Source organism: Typopeltis vanoorti, chromosome 4 (assembly GCF_054136105.1).
Source record: "Typopeltis vanoorti isolate ZY-2024b chromosome 4, IOZ_Tvanoo_1.0, whole genome shotgun sequence".
NCBI lineage: Eukaryota > Metazoa > Arthropoda > Arachnida > Uropygi > Thelyphonidae > Typopeltis > Typopeltis vanoorti.
Window position 1 is genome coordinate 70,888,752 of NC_143552.1, and position 21,050 is coordinate 70,909,801.

The 21,050-nt window shown below is 36.7% G+C and overlaps 1 protein-coding gene across 1 annotated transcript in view; it reads right to left on the bottom strand.

Moving 5' to 3' along the window:
- Positions 1-21,050, bottom strand: part of tho2 (THO complex subunit 2-like protein) — a 779,097-nt gene that overhangs the window by 369,709 nt on the left and 388,338 nt on the right. Inside the window, exon 24 of the mRNA XM_090391861.1 lies at positions 17,918-18,044. Within this exon, the coding sequence (XP_090247987.1) occupies positions 17,918-18,044 (127 nt within the window). The remainder of the gene's footprint in view (positions 1-17,917; positions 18,045-21,050) is intronic.

Consider the following 21,050-nt stretch of genomic DNA (forward strand, 5'->3'; position numbering starts at 1 on the left):
TACTGGAAATATAGATTAAATAAACTTTAATATACACTTTCCGATATTTCGGCGAACGTCACGTTGCCATCTTCTTGGGAACTTACTAAAAAGACACGTGCACATAAGTACTACATAACAGCAAATGAAAACAGAAGCTAGGAAGCTAGCGTTTTCCTAAAGTCCTGATGGTGCCCTCTGGCGGGCTATATTGGTAGTTCTTGGCCTTTGGGCTGAAGTTCTTCTAATAAAAGTTTCCCAAAATTGGGGCAGTTTCATGCATCCAAATTTGTTGAGGTTTGGCATGTTCCTAAGGGCCGAGGCTGATTCCATGAATAGTCTTTCATACTTGAACTTGCTGCGGTGTATTACTGTGGCTTTCTTCCATCTTATTCTGTGGCGAGTATCCAGAGCATGGTCTGCAAGCCCAGAGTGGCTGTACTGGTGAAATCGGATGTAATCCTTGTGTTCTGAGATTCTGATATTTGCTGTCCTGCCTGTTTGGCCAAAGTAGGACAGTTTACAGCTGCAAGGGACCTGGTATACACCAGGTAGGTCTAGGGGAAGTGGTTGATCTTTGGTGGAGCAGATAAGGGATGCCAGTTTTCTGTGTGGTTTGTAACAAGTGGTCAAGTCATGTTTTTTTAGGATTTTATTGATTTTTTCCGAGGTGCCTCTGATGTAGGGAATAGTGATGGATTTAGAGTAATCTTTTTTGTGAAGGGGAGGGGGTGATGGGTTGTGGATAACTGGATTAAGTATTTTTTGGATTTTTTGGAGGGGGTAGCCGTTGGCTGAGAAAGTGTCACGGATGTGATTTAGTTCAGTGGTTAGGGCTTGATCATTAGAACAGATTATTTTTGCCCTGTTGAATAATGTTTTAATAACTCCATATTGTTGTGAGGGGGGGGGGATTGTTGGTGAATGTATCTGCCTGTATGGGTGGGTTTTCTATAAACTGAGAAAACCAAGGTTCCATCAGGTTGGTGGGTGACTAGTGTGTCTAGGAAGGGGAGGTTATTGTTTTCTTCTTTTTCCAGGGTGAATTTGATTCTAGGGTGTTGGTTGTTCAAGTGTGTTAGGAAGGAGAGGAGTGAATTCGGGACATGTGGCCAAATAGCGAAAACATCATCAACGTAGCGAAGCCATATGGTAGGTTTTTGTGGGGCTGAGTTTAAGGCTTTCTCTTCAAACATCTCCATGAAGAAGTTGGCCAAGGGTGGGGAGAGTGGTGAACCCATGGCTGTCCCCTCTATCTGTTTGTAGAATTTTTCCTGCCAAACGAAATAGCCCGAGTTCATTGTAAACTGAAATAGGGCTGAGATATCGGGAGGAAATTTAGCTTGGATTAGCTCTAAGGTTTCTTTGAGGGGGACATTCGTGAATAGGGAGGAGACATCAAAACTGACCATTATGTCATTATGTTGGAGTGTAAGGTTTTCTATACTGGCTTTGAAGTGGGCTGAGTTTTTTATGTGTGATGGTGTATTGCCAGTATAGTGTGAGAGCGCTTTGGCTAAATGCTTGGCTAGTTTGTAAGTGGGGGAATCAATGCCATCCACTATGGGACGTAATGGCACATTTTTTTTTGTGTATTTTTGGGAGCCCATATATGCGGGGGGGTCTAGAGTTATAGGGTTTTAGTCTGCTGGTAATCTCCACAGGCCTCATCCCTTATCCGCTCCACCAAAGACCAACCACTTCCCCTAGACCTACCTGGTGTATACCAGGTCCCTTGCAGCTGTAAACTGTCCTACTTTGGTCAAACAGGCAGGACAGTAAATATCAGAACACAAGGATTACATCCGATTTCACCAGTACAGCCACTCTGGGCTTGCAGACCATGCTCTGGATACTCGCAACAGAATAAGATGGAAGAAAGCCACAGTAATACACCGCAGAAAGTTCAAGTATGAAAGACTATTCATGGAATCAGCCTCGGCCCTTAGCAACATGCCAAACCTCAACAAATTTGGATGCATGAAACTGCCCCAAATTTGGGAAATTTTTATTAGAAGAACTTCAGCCCAAAGGCCAAGAACTACCAATATAGCCCGCCAGGGGGCACCATCAGGACTTTAGGAAAATGCTAGCTTCCTAGCTTCAGTCTCATTTGCTGTTATTAGTACTTGTGTGCACGTGTCTTTTTAGTAAGTTCCCAAGAAGATGGCAACGTGACGTTAGCCGAAATATCGGAAAGTGTATATTAAAGTTTATTTAATCTATATTTCCAGTATACGCTGTCAATTCCTTAAATATTAGTTATCATGTCTAACCAGCGTATAAGCCTCTCAACAAGAATAATAATTACAATGCTAAGAAAATATAATAGCATATAATCAAATTCCTGACATGTACCCTCAAGGGGTGTATAGGATATGATAGTACTACATGAAAAATTTACATCATTACTAACTTCCTATCTACAATTTTCCTCCAAATCAGTCTGTTACTTGTCAAGCCTCCAACATTATCAGATCTTATATTTCTATCGTCTAAGGCACTTTGTACGTATCAATCCACCTATATCTTGGTCTTCCTCTGGGTCGTTTTCCTGCCATCCTGGCAAAGAACACTTGTTTTGCTGATCTTTCCTCGCCGATTCTGTTTAAGCGACCATACCACCTGAGATTAGTAGAGCTAATCTCAGGTGGTATGGTCACTTAAACATTGTCAAGTATGGTCATTGTCAGCATTCCTGGTCATTGTCAAGTTCTTTCCTAATATCCTCGTTTTTAATATATTGCCATTGATGCCATCTATTCACACCCCTAATCTTTATCAGGACTCTAATATCTGTGGTCTCTAGTCTTTGGTCAAGTGTTTTACTTCTGACCCAGCTCTCAGATCCATAAGTAAAAACTGGTTTGAACATTGTCTTGTATATAGCTAATTTAGTGTTCTGACTAATTTCTTTCTTATTCCATATGAATTTATTCAATTGACTTCCTACCATACCAGCTTTGTTAATTCTGTTGTCTATTTCCATATTTAATTTACCATTTTCACTAAAAATCGTGCCTAAGTAGATAAAATGTTTTACTTGTTCCATAGGTTCTCCGTTTACAACGCAGTTGACATTTTCAAAGATTCTACCTATTTTCGTTGTCTTTGCCTTTTTATTGCTAACATTCATACCATATCTATTACAACAGTTATTCCATTTAGTCAGGGAATCTTGCAAACTTGTAGCGGATTTATTTAGAAGGAGAACATCGTCAGCATAAAGCAAAGAGCTGACATTAACATCTCCAATTCTGATATCATGTTGAACACCAGTTTTCTTCATAATGTGATCCATATAGATAATGAATAACAGAGGGGATAATGTACATCACACCAAATTTAACATTAAACCATCTTCCTGTACTTCCTTCGATTCTAACTGCTGACATACAACTCAAATAAAGACAAAGTATTGCTTGATATAATGCCCCATTGACACCATATAAATGCAACGTATTGAATAGCTTCTCTCTTGGCACCTTATCATATGCCTTTTCGAGATCGACAAAACTTAAATACAGATCTTTGTTATATTCCCATGCTTTCTCAACTATTTTTCGTAAAGTGAAGATCTCATCCTGACAGCCTCTATTTGGCCTGAATCCAGCTTGTTCTTCACCAAGCTTTTCTTCCACAATTCTTCTCAACCTTTTCTCAAGTATACTTGCATAGATCTTGCCAGGAACACTCAGTAGGGAAATACCTCTGTAATTCTCACATTCAGTTTTATTTCCCTTTTTATATATGGGTACTATCTGAGCTCTATTCCAATCATCGGGAATTCGTCCCTCTGTCCAGGCCTTTTGAACTATGCAGTGCAATCACTGTAAGACTTTTATACCACCATACTTCAGCATTTTTGGTCAAACGTCATCTACTCCTGCTGCCTTTCCACATTTCAAGCCTTTGATGGCTTTTTTTACTTCAACAATAGATATGTATTCCTGACTGTATGCCTGGTCAGTGTTTTTTTTTATCACTGTGCTATCACTGCTTCTTTTATTTAGCAATTTTTCGAAGTAATTACTCCATACTTCAAGGATATCTTTTTCTCTCGTTTTCATATCACCTATATCGTCTCTAACTCCTTTTACAGTACTCTTTCCTCCATTTCTAAGCTTCTTCAACAACCTCCAGAATATTTTGTCACCTTCTTGATATTTATTTTCTATGTTCTTGCCAAAGTCCTCTCATGACTTTTGTTTAGTTAGTTTTACACAGTGTTTAGCTTTCTTACATTTGCCTCTGTATTCTCTAAGAGCACAAGCTAACTTATTTGCCAGGAACTTTTGATATGCTTTCTTCTTTTCCTTCACTGCCTCTTTAACTTCCTGTGTCCACCATGAAGTTCTGATTTTTCTATCCTTACAGACAACCTCACCACATGCCTCTCTGGCTGAATCAATCACGGTTTTCTTCAAGGCTTGCCACTGAATCTCCAAGATTTGTTTCCTGTTCTCAAACTCTTTCATTTTTTCTTCAATAAGCTTTGTGTATTTTAGTCTACAGTTCAAATCTGAGAGCTGCTCAACTTTTATTCGTTTTAAAACTTTCGTACATGTTATTATTTTCAACATGAAATTCAGTTTTATCCTGCTCAAGACTAAATAGTGATCTCTTCCAATTTTAAATCCTCTGTATACTCTGGTGTCCTGTACCAGGGAGAAAACATCACTATCAACAATAACATAGTCAATGAGACTTTTCTTATTCCTTGCCTCTTCTCTCAATGTGAATTTGTGCACATTTTTATGTTGGAACATGGTGTTAGTAATAACCATTCCATGTTCTGAGCAGAAATCCAACATATATTTGCCATTATTATTAGCTTTGCTCTTTTCTCCAAATTTTCCCAAAATATTTTTGTATGTCTGACAATCATTTCCTACTCTGCTATTTAGATCCCCAACAAGGACCAACATTTCCTTTTTCATCGTGCCAGTTGCTTTTTCTAAAGCATCAAAAAATTCCTCCACTTCTACCCTAGTAGAACCTTCTGTGGCACCATAGGCACAAATATGTCTCATTGTCCAATTCCCCATTCTGATATTTGTCCACATCACTCTACTTGAGACTGCCTCCCATTCAAGAAGATTAGCCTCGTATTTTATGTTGAATACTATGGCTACGTCTTCTTTTCCTTGATTGTTATTGCCTGAATATAACATTTTGTATTGATTGCTCAGAAAGATCTCACCAGAAGGGTTAAAGAAGTAACTCCTTTTAATCAATGATTATATGATAATCTAAGATTCCTGATATGAAAAATATAATGAACAGTATATGCAAAAATTTAGCTATTTGCTTTACTGTATCATAATGTCTACACACTCTCACTATGGTGTAGTGATTTTTATGAGTGTTTCTCAGGAAACACTCATAAAAAACTCACTCAAAATAACAAATTACCAAAAAAATAAAAATAAAAAAAATCCCAACGAAAGCTCCATAAGCAAAATGCTATTCTAAAAGAAATTTACTATAGCAAAACTATCCAATATTACAAACTACTCATGCAGTTTACGTGAGAGTCAACAGTATTCCAAATAAAACTGTTTAAGTGCTAGAATATGTTGCTATAAAGCAAAATACAGATCATAATACAGGAACAAGATTATGTCATCTGATGAACTTAAACAGTTTTATTTGGAATAAATCTTGATGAACATAGGAATTTGTTTCACTAATCATTTACTTCACTAAATGATCAGTGAAAGAAATTCCTATGTTCATCAAGATTGTCTCAGTGAAGTCAGTTACTAAATGACTATTTACACAGATCGACAAGAAGGTAGGATTCAGATTCAAATCAAATAGGAGAATTCTAGATATTTTAATGCAGATAATTTAAAAAAAAAGAATCACCCACCTTCCACATACACACTTCACAATATAAGAATTCTTTGAAACAAGTAAACCATGACATAACTGCCAATTACAAAACAACATTCTGTAAATGAATATAAACAGCCCAAATCTTAAGTACTTGCATATTTTACTAGGGGGTAGGAAAATAAAATAGGACCTTCATGTGTGCAAGTATGTTGTTCTCTTTGAAGAAAACAGTCGTATTCGATCCCACCAGTATTGTGTTTCCTGTTATCATTGCGCCTTTACCATAATATTCTGGGAGGATCTTTCATTCTACTCATCACTTGCTGCACAAAGATTTTCATTTATTTCAGTAAAATTATGGAGTCTACAACTGTGTTAGGAATAATTACTTTATTTTTCCGACGTTTCGACCTTCATATTAAGGTATTTGAAGGCGTACACACACATGTATACACACACACACACACACACACACACACACACACACACACACACACACACACACACACACACACACACACACACACACACACACACACACACACACACACACACACAAAGACAAACTATATTTCAAACAGTATGCTAATATGACAATGATTTGATCAACCATTATTCTACTGGCCTGACATCTAGTGAGGAAAAAAAACTACATGAAAGCTATATTCTATTTATAACATCAACAGAGAACAAATTCGTATACATTATTTTTTTTTTTTTTTTAAATAGAACAAAAGTCATGACCTAATCCATAAATTAACATGAGTGTTGCTATATTAGAGTTAAGATCCTAGATTACTTACAGTCCTAATTATAATTAACTCTTAAAAAGATTATGCAGGAAGAATATGTGCCATTTATATTCTTGGGAATTTTAGCCCACCCTTATTGTTATGATTAGGGTGGTTTACAAGAATTTAACAGGACCCCGTTAAATTTATGCTCATACCATATTTTGGTGTGGTGTAAACAACAGGTGCCTTTCTAGTCAATTCAATGTAAAGTATTCAGGCCATGATCAGAAAGGTCAGATTTACCATAGTTGTTACATTTAATGTGCCGTTTATGGTCCTTTTTTCTGATAGGAATTGTGCATCCAGTTTCACCTATATAGGGTAAATTAGGCAAATTACAGATGCAATGAATACAGTATACTCCAGGGTGGGCCAGCGGAGGAAGTGGATCTTTAGATGAGTTGAATAAATTCTTAATTTTGCAGGAGGTTTAAAGGTGGCATTAAGGTTGGTAATGTATGGAAAACTATCTACATGAATTTCTTCTCTGATGGTGTTATAAATAGAATGTAGCTTTGATGTAATTTCTTTTTTCAACTAGAGGTCAGGCAGTAGAATAGCAGTTGATCAAATCATTGTCACTTTAGCATACTGTTTGAAATGTAATATAACTTGTCTTTGTGTGTGTGTATGTGTGTGTGTGTGTGTGTGTGTGTGTGTGTGTGTGTGTGTGTGTGTGTGTGTGTGTGTGTGTGTGTATATTCCAGATGATGACTTTAATATGAAGGTTGAAACATTGGGAAATTAAAGTAATTTTTCCTAACATTGTTGTAGACTCTATATTTTACTGAAATGAATGCTGATAAATGTGTAACACTGAAGGAAAAGATTTTCATGAAACAAGTATAAGTGAGTATAACAGAAGTGAATCCTTAGCAATGCTCTGGTTCCCACCTTGTGATACTTTATTACAGTTAACTCTCACTACAGCCAACATCACTATAACAAATTCAACTCCTTTAAACAAACTAAGTTTGACAATAACCTAATTTTATTAAATTACCTAATAATGAAATTTGGTTTCAATCCTAGAGCAAAATACCTATGACATGATAGTGCCATGTGGGTGGAGAAGAAAAAAATTTACTGATGAGTTTCTTGAAGAGTTGAGAGTTGTAATTATTGGAGAAAATGGTAGAGAGAAGAATGTTCAAAAGAACAGAAGTATGTACAGAATGAAAGGGGAGGAAGATAAAAGTTAGTTCAATAAGGATAGGAGTTGAACAATACAGATATTGACTAGCAGCTGTCCATGTTGAAACATGAAGCTCTAGAAAAATAATAGTAACCCATTTAGCAAAGCCACATTAATGGAAATACAAAAGAGACAATGCAGCAACAGAGCATCTATGAGAAAGTGACTGGATGAAATTGGTCAGAAAAAGACAATCTATTAAGTGATAGAGACGTAGCACCCCAAAGTTAAGATCAATATTCTAAGGTTAGACAGATTTAAGAAGTGTAGGAGTTAAGAAGAGAGGTATTGTTTTGAATAGGTAAAAAAACACTTTGGAAGGTTGAAGATACTATGAATGATGTTTGTGTTAGGCCAGGCTAGATGTGAAAGTCAAGCCAAGAAGAGAAAACTGATCCTGGTTGGCAACCAGAGTAACGAACGAGGAAGAGTGAAGCATGGTATTTCTTCTTGGAAATAAGACAGAATTCTGTTTCAGGGACATTGAAACTCACCTCTACTAAGAATATAGTAAGGATGCTGAGGTTTATGTTGGTTATAGAAGAGTACTATAAGGTTTTGTAAATGAAGAAGAAAATGGTGAGTGCTATCATCATCAAACCTATGAACAGGAATGGATATTAGAGACAGAGAAAGAGATCATTGATATACATGAGGAACAGTGTAGGGAAAAGTCCAGAGCCCTGGGGTCTCCAGTCATTGACTGAAAAATCCAATGAGAGGCAACCATTTGCCATGACTCGTGATGAACATCCAAACAGGAAACTGGCAATCTACTCCAAAGAGTAAGAGGAAACCATAGGATGGTACTTACTAAAATTTTTGAAATATCTGAAATAATGCTGGATCTAATATCCACTTGATTTTTATAAATAAGGTACTATTTTAATAAATAAGGTAAGAAAGCCACAAAGACAGACTTTATCAAATATCTTGGCTATGTCATGAATAACTACTTGAGTTCTCCAAACTTTTACATGGTTTGTGTCCACAGGTGGGCAAATTTAGCTAGGAAATCTGCTATGCAGTAAAACTGTGGAATTCCATATTGGTCACCACTAAGTGATTGGAAAGTTAGTAAGTAGTAAAGCAGTTGATATTGATAACCTTTTCCACTATTTTTGGGACTACTGATAGGAGAAGCAAACAGGCTGGATATAACCTTGCTTCAAAGCTGTTTGATAGATGGCAGATAAGTATGATTCATGAACTTACAACTGGAAGGATGCCATCATGGCCAAGAGACCCATTTATTTAAGACTACTGAGTATTTTTCTGATCATTCTGATAAAAGATCAGAGGAGGCATACTGTGGATAGTTTGTTGAATATAGGAAAATACCTGCCTCGATCAACTAAAAAAGAGTAACATCAGGATTTGATAGAGGTGTAAACATGGACAAGCAGAAGTTGAACCTGAAGGATAGGGATCAAATCCCATTTGAGCATTAATTTTTTTTTCTTTCTTATTTTAATTTTTGCAATCTCCCCCCCTCCCCCAACCATTAGAGACTGTAGTATAAATGAGAAGATAGAGATTTTGACCTGAGTCTTAATTTGGCTTGGACTGCTTTGAAACATTTGTTGGAGAAAAATGCATGTATAAAGAGTGAGGATTTTTGAGTTAAGTGGGGAATAAAGTGACTCGTCCAGGCAAGAATAATTTCAGTTATTAGATTGCTGCAAGTGCAAGGATAAGACAAACACAAGCAATAATCAAGCTATGAAAATAGGGCACAGGAATCCTGAAGATCATGAGGAGAACATATGCAGTATATCCGGAAGTAGAAGTAGTTAAGGTCCAATCAGGAGAACAAGTAGTAATGATTATCTGAATTCTAGTTGGTCAGTGAACGATTTCTATTAAATCATTACTGACCGCAAACAGTTCAGCTTCTCTTCCAGATTGATCTGTGAAGTTGGAGAAGGGAAGTCAGTCAGAATTATGAACACTGAAATCTCCAAAAAATATTATCTTAATGTTAAAGTAATTAGACTGCATGTGATTAACTTTCAGAGATAAATAAGTAATGAAGTCCCCATAGTTAAAAAAGCAGTAGAAGCAGCAAATGAAGATAATAAAGTGAGAAGAGGAAATCTTGAGCCAAAGCATATCACATAAAAAAGATTCCAGGTTTGATACCCTTAGGAATGGGATATCAGACTTGACAGATGCACAAATCCTGTACTTCTTGCAAAAGGCATCATGAGTGATGTAATGCAAAAATTTTATTATTATTATTATTATAAAAACCTCCATGGAGTCAAAGACTCATCGTGGGAGGTCCACTGTTATACACAGTTTATCATACTGTGCCTTAAATATATTCACTGTCTCTGCACACACCACACTCTTGGGCAATGCATTCCAATCACTCACTACTCTCCATGCAAAAAACCTGCTTCACACTTCCTTGCTCACACCCTCCTTATACAGCTTCCAGGAATGACCTCTTGTTCTCCTGCTATCCTCACCCATTCTGTGCAAAACCTCCCCGACGTTAATCTGGTAATAACCACTTAACAGCTTATATGTCTCAATCATATCCCCCCTCCTCCTTCTATCCACCAATTTCTGCAAATTGCATTTTGTCAATCTGACTTCATACTCTACATTCCAGAGACCAGAAACCACCTTAGTCAATCGCCTCTGAACTTTTTCCAACGCAATTTCATCTTTTTGAAAACCAGGTGACCAGATCTGTGCACAGTAATCCATATGTGGCCTGATCAAAAGCCTTATACAAAGGAACCAAAACATCCTTACTTTTACAAGTCAATGTCCTCCGCATCATTCCCATTATCCGCTGTGTTGTCTTCACTATTTTAGTAATATGTCCCTGAAATTTCAGGTCCTTGTCTAAAATCACTCCCAGATTTTTCGTTTCCTCTACCTCTTCCAAGATATTCGTACCAATTGTGTACTTTACATCCCATCTCTGCTTCCCAAATTTCAAAACCTTACACTTTGAAACATTGAATTGACATCCCCACTTATTTACCCATTCAGACAGTGTATTCAAGTCCTCTTGCAAAGCTACAGCATCCACACTACTTCTGATAGCTATGCCCAACTTTGCATCATCTGCAAACAACTGCACATCACCATTCAGACCTCTCCAGATATCATTTACATACAAATTAAACAGCAATGGACCCAAAACAGACCCTTGAGGTACACCACTAGTAACTTTCCTCTTCTGGGATATCGCTCCTCCATAGACAACTCGCTGATACCTATCTGACAACCAATCTTCATTCCAGGGAACCAATCTACTGTTCATCCCCATCCGTTCCAATTTAATTACCAGCTTGTCATGTGACAATTTATCAAACGCCTTTGCAAAATCTAAATATACCACTGTATATGCAATACCCTTATCCAACGCATTTGTCACTTTATTATAAAAAGTAAGCAGGTTGCTAAAGCACGATCTTCCTTTAGTAAATCCATGCTGGCCGCCAAAGAGTATTTTTCTGTTGTCAACCCAATGACATGAGATGAGATGTGATCAGAGATGATTCTAGTTAAGGTTCAGTGATGAATAGTATATTGGATGTCTATAAGTGGTGGTCTTTCTTGGTCACCAGTTGACTAAGAAGCATCTTTAAGTGTTACAACTGGCTCAGTCTCACAGAGTTTTAGCCAGCTGATAGTATGTGAGACTGCACCTGCTGTGCCTACTTTCAAATGGAGGAGGTGATGCCTCCCTAAATAAATACACTGCTCGGAAAGAAGTCAATGGACACCATAGTGTGAGGAACAAACAGCCATTGTGCCCACTTTAATGAGATGTAGGACTTCCTTTGTCTACGATGATTACAGCAATTCTACAGGGCACTTTCCACAAGCATACGATAGCAATCAATGGGAATTTTGAACCATTCTTCCTGTAGATGTGTGACGAGTTCTGGGACTATTGTAGGGCAGATGCCCCTTGACCTCACCCAATGTTCCAGTTCATTCCATACATGCTCCATAGAGTTGAGATCAGCAGGAGAAGACTTATGACATGGTGCATCATCTTGCTGAAAAAGACAATGGTCAGTTCTGGAGAAATGCCACAAAGTAGGAAGCATTGTATTGTCCAGAATGTTCAGATACCTCTTGGATTTCAATGCTTTTCCATTTGGTTATAGTAAAAATCAGAGTGCCAATAAATTATATTCATGGTCTCATCTTTCATCAATAAAATCAAAACCAGTCTGAGTAGTGGCCCTTCCCATAATGCATAACATTATAGAAGTCCATAAGAATATGTGCATTGCATTATGGGATACTAAGGCAATCGATGTGAAATCAAGAATATATATCTTGGCATCTTTATTCTTGTTGAGAGGCTTATACGCTGGTTATACATGATAACTAATAATTAGGGAATTGACAGTGTACACTAGAAATATAAATTAAATAAACTTTAATATATACTTTCCGATATTTCGGCAAACGTCACGTTGCCATCTTCTTGGGAACTTATTACAAAGACAAGTGCACACAAGTACTACATAACAGCAAATGAAAACAGAAGCTAGGAAGTTAACGTTTTCCTAAAGTCCTGATGGTGCCCTCTGGCGGGCTATATTGGTAGTTCTTGACCTTTGGGCTGAAGTTCTTCTGATAAATGTTTCCCAAATTTGGGGCAGTCTCATGCATCCAAATTTGTTGAGGTTTGGCATGTTCCTAAGGGCTGAGGCTGATTCCATGAATAGTCTTTCATATCTGAACTTGCTGTGGTGTATTACTGTGGCTTTCTTCCATCTTATTCTGTGGAGAGTATCCAGAGCGTGGTCTGCAAGCCCAGAGTGGCTGTACTTGTGAAATCGGATGTGATCCTTGTGTTCTGAGATACTGATAATTGCTGTCCTGCCTGTTTGGCCAGAGTAGGACAGTTTACAGCTGCAAGGGACCTAGTATACACCAGGTAGGTCTAGGGGAAGTGGTTGGTCTTTAGTGGAGCGGATAAGGGATGACAATTTTCTATGTGGTCTGTAATAGGTGGTCAAGTCATGTTTTTTTAAGATTTTGTTGATTTTTTCCGAGGTGCCTCGGATGTAGGGAATGGCAATGGATCTAGAGTAATCTTTTTTGTGAAGGGGAGGGGGTGGTGGATAACTGGGTTAAGTATTTTTTTGGATTCTTTTTTTTTTTGGGGGGGGGGGGTAGCCATTGGCTAAGAAAGTGTCACGAATGTGATTTAGTTCAGTAGTTAGGGCTTGCTCATTAGAACAGATTATTTTTGCCCTGTTGAATAGTGTCTTAATAACTCCATAATGTTGTGAAGGGGGGGTGATGGGATTGTTGGTGAATGTATCTACCTGTATGGGTGGGTTGTCTATAAACTGAGAAAACCAAGGTTCCATCAGGTTGGCAGGTGACTAGTGTGTCTAGGAAGGGGAGGTTATTGTTTGCTCAAGGCCTTACTCTTTTTCAAGGGTGAACTTGATTCTAGGGTGTTGGTTGTTTAAGTGTGTTAGGAAGGAGAGGAGTGAATCTGGGCCATGTGGCCAAATAGCGAACACATCATCAACGTAGCTAAGTCATATGGTAGGTTTTTGTGGGGCTGAGTTTAAGGCTTTCTCTTCAGAAGTCTCCATAAAGAAGTTAGCAAAGGGTGGGGAAAGTGGTGAACCCATTGCTGTCCCCTCTATTTGTTTGTAGAATTTTTCCTGCCAAACGAAATAGCCTGAGTTCATTGTAAACTGAAATAGGGCTGAGATATCGGGAGGGAATTTAGCTTGGATTAGTTCTAAGGTTTCTTTGAGGGGGACATTTGTGAATAAGGAGGAGACGTCAAAACTGACCATTATGTCATTATGTTGGAGTGTGAGGTTTTCTATACTTGCTTAGAAGTGGGCTGAGTTTTTTATGTGTGATGGTGTGTTGCCAGTATAGTGTGAGAGTGCTTTGGCTAAATGCTTGGCTAGTTTGTAAGTGGGGGAATCAATGCCATCCACTATGGGACGTAATGGCACGTTATCTTTATGTATTTTGGGGAGCCCATATATGCGGGGGGGGGGGGGGGGGGTCTAGAGTTATAGGGTTTCAATCTGTTGGTAATCTTCACAGGCCAAGAAGTGACCTTCTTAAGGAGCCTGTGGAGTTTTCTAATTTGAGAGTTGGTGGGATTATATTCAATAGGGAGGTAAGTGGATCGGATCTAATAGTAAGGCCTTGAGCTTACATGTGTAGTCATTAAGATCGAGTACCAAAGTGGCATTCCCCTTATCTGCTTTGGTGATCACTATTTCTTTGTTTCTTTTAAATTCTTGTAGTGACTTGTATTCACTAATGGATAAGTTGGATTTCGGAGACTTTGCTTTTGTGAGAATACAGGCTACATCCAATCTGATATCGTTGGCGATGTGGTTTGGGAGGTGGCAAATCCCGCGTTCAATTTGGATCATTAATTCCTCAGTCGGTAATTTCTTAGGAGCAATGGCGAAGTTGTGACCACGTGACAGAGCGTTGAGTGCTTCAGGTTAACTGACGAAAGGTTAACTACAGTGTTGGTTTGTAGTTTAGGTTTGGACGCCGAGTTCTTTATTAATTTATCAAACTTGCTGATATGTCGGCTCCATATTCGTTCGAATTCTTTATTAGCCGCCGTACACAAGATGTCATGTAGGAGTGACCAAAGCTTGTGATTAAGCGTATGTGAAAGCTCATTTTCTAGAGCTAATATAGCTCTGTTTATGTCAGCTAGGGAACCGCGTGTAGCGGTAATTTGCTCCCGAAGTAAAGCCTGGCTAGCCCAGTTGTAGATACTGAGAGCTTTCTGTGAGACGAAGCGGTGTTTAAATTTAACACAGTTAGGGATGACTTGATTATCCCGGCAGCATTTTAGGAATGCTAGACGGTTAAGTTGTCTGGATAACTTTAGCATCGGTTTGCCGTAATGGCAGGCCTTGCGTGAAGGAATCTCCGTGGATGATCATTATTCTTGTTGAGAGGCTTATACGCTGGTAATACATGATAACTAATAATTAGGGAATTGACAGCGTACACTAGAAATATAAATTAAATATATTAAAGTTTATTTAATTTATATTTCTAGTGCACGCTGTCAATTCCCTAATTATTAGTTATCTTGGCATCTTTAATTTATAGTTCAATGTTCATGGCACCACAAACAGAGGTCTAAGGCCAATCCAGGAAAAACAGGATTATACCATGACAACCGCCACCTCTGAATTTCATAGTTGGGGTTATGAACTTTGGTAAGAGATGTTCATTGGACACCCACCACATCCACACCCATCCATCTGCTCACTAGAGGATGTAGCATGATTCATCTCTCTCCAAGGTTACATGTCCCACTATACATGCTCCTTGCATATTACGGTCCTACCATGGAAACCAATGTTGTTATCCTCAATTCTGAATGTTTTTGTGCAGACTTGCATTCCAGTCGATGCCCAGAACTCCGTCTTCAATGTGTTGGCCGACAACTGGCAGTTTTTACAAATTATTCTTCGTGGTATCCTACAGTCACATTCTGTGAGTCATCCACTGCAGGTAGAATTTAAATTTGACTCTTTGCGCTGCCATCTTAGTTTAGTATCACTGATTGTTGACCTATGATGGCTCAATTTATCAACAATTTGCTGAACAGATAGGCCTGCAACATGGCATCCTTTCGCAACACTTCTTTCAAACTCTGTCAGTTCCCTTCTCACAGCCATATCACTCATACACACTTGCACTGACTTGTGAGCATCACATTCTTCCAATTTATATCGGCTATAAGTACGTGCCTCGTTACATGGCATGATTCACCTTACTGCAGGGGTGTTCACTGACTTCATTCCAAGCAGTGTAATTATGGCATGGAGAGTGTCATAGCAAAACCACCACCCAAATAACATGTAACAAAACATGGCAATGGCCACTCCACACCTCTAATAAGCATGGTGATTTGGGGGTATAGGAAAGTCATCTATATTTGGCATTTCCTGCTAGAAAAGGCTTACTTTTTAGGCAGTAATATTCACACTGCCAGAGCCGTTTTGCAGAAACCATAGAAGATGGGGTTGATGGCTGGGAGAGGCAATGTATTGCAAAATCATCAGCCTGTATATGGCCCAAATGAGCTCACGAATCTTCTGAAGGATCTCAATATCTGCTTTAAAAACATCATAAAACAAGCAATATCCCAAGAATATGAAAGAAAATCAAACTCTAGCAGCAAACTGATTTCAAGTTGGGCATACTGTGAACAAAACTATGAAATTTCCTCAGCCTTAGAATGAGCTGCTAGGTGAGAAGTTTATAATTTTCATTAATGAAAGCGGTACATGAACCATTACTCACTTTAATGCTTAAGGAGACATAGGTTTCAAATGATTTTTTGAAAATATTGGAATTCCTGCTTCTTTCAAATGACATTTTTAGAATGCTTCTTTCAAATAACATCACCCATAAAGTCTACTTTTAGGATTAACCATATTTGATTTACTGGTAAAAATTTGCAATGAAAATCACATTTTACAAATATATTTATCATGAGATGATGTAGCACAAACTAAAGAGCACTGTATAAATAGATATATGGTCACTGTGCTATAACAAATGCTTCATTAGCAAAACAATTTATGCTCGATGCATTAAATTAGTTCAGGGAAAAAATGACTAACAGTAAAATTTTAAAACAGTTAATTAAACAATAACAGTAAAAATTAAACATCATCGATGTAATGGTACCAAAGAGATGGTTGAGGATGAATGGATGAGAACATAGTATCTTCGAATTGTTTCAAATAGTAGTTTGCCAATTTTTCCATTCATCCTCAACCATCTCTTTGGTACCGTTATGTCGATGATGTTTTTGCTGTTTAGCCACACACTGAAGATGAACTTTCCACTTTTCTACAATGGATAAATAACCTTCACCCATGCATCCAATTCACTATGGAAAAAGAAAACTCTGGTGCTTTACCATTTTTGGACATCCTCCTTACTAGAACATCTTCTGGTACCTTATTTACAAGCATCTTTCGAAAACAAACATTTACTGGCAGATAGATTCACAAAAAGTCTGCACACCACATGTCTCAAAAATTTGGCATTATTAAACTTCTAATTCATAGCATACATAAAGTTTGCTCTTTCCCAATAATCTTACAACAAGAACTTTCCATCATTAAAAGTTAATGGAATCAAATGATTACAACTCCAATCAAATTCAACTTGACTTTTATGTTCCAACACCTACAGTTTCTTCAACAATCCGTAGAGTTCCTATTCCATACATTCCAGGAATCTCAGAATCTATAGGTAGAATTCTGAAAAAGTATTAATTGATTCCAACATATATTCCTATCAACAAAATTTCTTCTTTATTACCTTCTACAAAGGATAAACTGTCTTCTCTATCTTTGGCTGGTGTTTACCAAATACCTTGCGAATAAAATAAAGAATAAAATTATGTCTTTTATTTTGGACAAACTGGCTATTCTTTGGAAAAAATAAAAGAACATCAATATTATATTGATTATAACAAACTTCTGAAGTCTGGTCTGGCACAGCACAGTATTGACTCTACTCATAGTGTCCAGTGGGATAAAGCAGTTCTCCTCCATAGATGCAGATTCAAATATGAACGCTTATTCAAAGAAAGTTGTGAAACTATTTTACACCAACCGAATTTAAATAGAAATGACTGTATGTCTCTCTCAAAGATCTGGGAGACTTTCATCTTATGTAAAAAACCATTTATCTTAATAGATTAAATTTGTTATTTCTATTATTTCCTAGCATGCGGTAACAATTGATCCACCGAACGTTTTGGTCGTATTCCATTTCCATTACTGTTGCAGACACTGAAGATGTGCTATTAATTTTAGTATGAAATATCTATCCTTTTACTAATTAAAGATATTACTGTGGTTTTTATGTGTTACTTTATTATTTAATTACTATGCCACAGGGTCCACTTAAAATCAAAAATTAAAAACAAAAAATTTAATTTCATTGTGAGCTATAAGAATAACTACATCATGAAAATTATGGAAACAATAATTAAATAAAAAAAACTTTAACATTTTCTTTATTTATTCAGGCTAATTTGATAAGTCAGATTGAAAACTAACAAAATCCATACTCAACTTACCATATCTTTATTTTCCTCAATCTGGGAAATCTGGGCCTTCAATTTAGTTATCTCTCTTTCATAGCTATTACTTGGAACATGTAAGTCATACATAGCAAGATACCAGAATGCAACATAGAACTGAGGGCTGCAACACAATGAATAAGCACAATATTATTACCAATTTTAATAATTACAACAGGTTTATTTTATAAAATATGAATTTTTATGATAGTAATGCATAATAGTTACCACTACTTTTTCAATCAGTTGGTTAATTCAGTATCAGATAATTCAATATCTTATTATTTGAAAGGATTTCATTTTCCCCGCCATATGAGTATTAGTTTTTAAATTACTTATTATGAAATATGACTAACTTTTAATCTAAATATAAAATGAAGTTCTATTTGATCATTAGTTTCAATTAATTAATGTCTGCAAGAATATAGGTAATACACATAACACAGAAACTGTTATTAGAGTTATATATATATATATCAATAGTACTGATTCATTTCGGTGAGTGTGCTGTTGTGGCTTATGCAACCCACGCTACAAAATTCATGTCAGTTGGACTGCATGATTGCATTTTTATCTATGTATGAAACAAAAACAGCAACTCATGACAAATGACAACGTTCAATTCCATTGGTTGACACAATAACCAAACACGGCCTCTAGGTGCCATTGTCTCAGAGCTCACCATCTGAGCGATTTAAAACTACTACAACACTACGAATTTGACCAGCTGCACCACATCTTTTCAAAGGGCTCAAAGGTATATTGAACACACATCTGGACTATTAACACGAATGTGATTTGCAATGTTTATACATCGAAAAGTGCCTTCTTCATGAAGCATAATATATTGAGTTTAATTTTAGAAATCACGCGAAGTCTGGAAATAAAATAAAGTGATATTAAACCAAATATCAAAATTTCAGATATTTAACTCTGCTCTTTACTCTATGCAGATGATGTCATACTCTTAAATAAATTCAGTATATAAGTCTGGCATCAAAATCCATAATAATAATAATAATAAACCCTGAAAATAGGCAGGAACATGAAAAATATCAATTATGTTGACAATGGAGAACCCGCATGTTCAAACGATCTTAACTAAAGGACTGAAAGATGGGTTAGAAATAAGAGTGTTCAGTGCAAAAGAGAAACAAACCAGATATGATATGAGGGAAAAAAATAAATAAATAAGGGGTGTAAACATATGGAATCATTGTCAACATCAGAAAAATGGAGATATTAGAGAGGAACCTTGGACATCATTATTATTCAAGAATGTGTGAACAAATTAATCTTAACTGGTATAACCATATAAACAGAAAAGGATAGGAAATTTTAACAAAATAGGTGTTTGGTCATATAATGGCAATAAAAATGTGCAAAGAAAGACCTGAATTGCACATTTCAGGTCTTTCTTTTTTTTTTTTTATGAATGCAATCCTTCAGGGTTGCATTCATAAAAAATAACAGATCAATTAATAAGAAAATTGTTGGCGGAAAACTAGCATTAATATTAACATAATGACATCATACTATGATGGTATCCTATACGGTTGTACACCTCCGAATCAAAAAATTAAAATAAAAGAAAATGTGATGAATGATTTGTAATTCTAATTTATTGCACAGAAAATAATTATTACCAAGTATGAATTAGCATAATCTAAATCTACGTACTTTGTAGGTTATATAACCATGTAAATAAGAGGATGGTCTGAAAGGCTCTCGACCTCGAGCATAGATGACAACACTATCTGCAAGATTTTTTCCTAAGTTGGTACATCTATCATAAGCATCCATGTGAAATTACAAGTCATTCTATCAAGTAGTTTGTTTTATTCAGCTGTCTGAAGCAAAAGTGATGTCTGTATCCCTTGAAATGGATAAAATTGAGTATTGTGTGGTTATAAAATTCTTTGTAAAAAACACCAAAAGAAATTCATTCGAAGTTCATAAGAGTTTATGGGCACTCTTCCCTTTTGTTTTCTACAATTAAGAAATAGGTTGTCAAGTTTAAACGTGGCCGTACCAGCCTTGAAGATAATCCACATGAAGGACATCCAAAAAGTGTAACAACACCAGAAATCATTGATCAAGTGCATGATATGGTATTGGATGACCGGCGAGTCAAAGTGAGTGAAATTGCTGAGACTGTAGGCATTTCTAAAGAATGTGTAGGATATATTTTGCATGAAGAATTGCAAATAAAAAAACTTTGCGCAAGATGGGTGCCGCACTTACTCACAGCAGATCAAAAACACACTAGAATGAAATTCTCTGAACATTGCTTAGAGCATTTTAACAAAAATAAAACTGATTTTGTGTTGATTTATTACTATGGATGAGACTTGGATTCACCATTACACACCAGAATCCAAACAGCAGACAGAAGCTGGTTGTTCAGCGCCAAGCCAAAGAAGACAAAGTCGGTTCTATCAGTAGGAAAGGTCATGGCATTGGTGTTTTGGGATGCTAAAGGCATTTTGTTTAATAATTATCTTGAAAAGGATAAAACAATAACTGGAAAATATTATTCCGATTTTTTAACCAGACTAGACTAAAAAATTTGTGACAAAAGACCCGGTTTGCAGAAGAAAAAAATCACCGTTCATCAGGACAATATACCTGCCCACAAAGGTGTTTTGGCAATGGGAAAATTAAGGGATCTGCATTATGAATTGTTGGAACATCCACCCTATTCCTCAGATTTGGCTCCCTCTGACTTCTATTTCTTCCCAAAGCTAAAACTCTTCCTTGCTGCTCAGCGTTTTTCTTCGATTCAAGAGATGACTACAGCTGTAGAGGGGGAGGGGGGGGGGGTATTTTGCAGATCTTACTGAGAACCACTACAGGGACAGGATAATGGTGCTGGAACATCGTGGAATAAATGTATTAGTCTTAAGGGAGATTATGTTGAAAAATAAAAATAATTTTGAAATTATAAATTTGTTTTTTCGTTGTTAGACTGAGAACTTTTCACACCATCCTTGTACATAAAAATATAATATAATTTATAAGTAAAGTGTAATTTGAAAACATTCTCAAAATTAGAATAATTTTTAACGTGGTTCAAAATATTAGAATAATGCAAAAATAAATGCACAAAAATTGCTGTCGAAGGGAAATA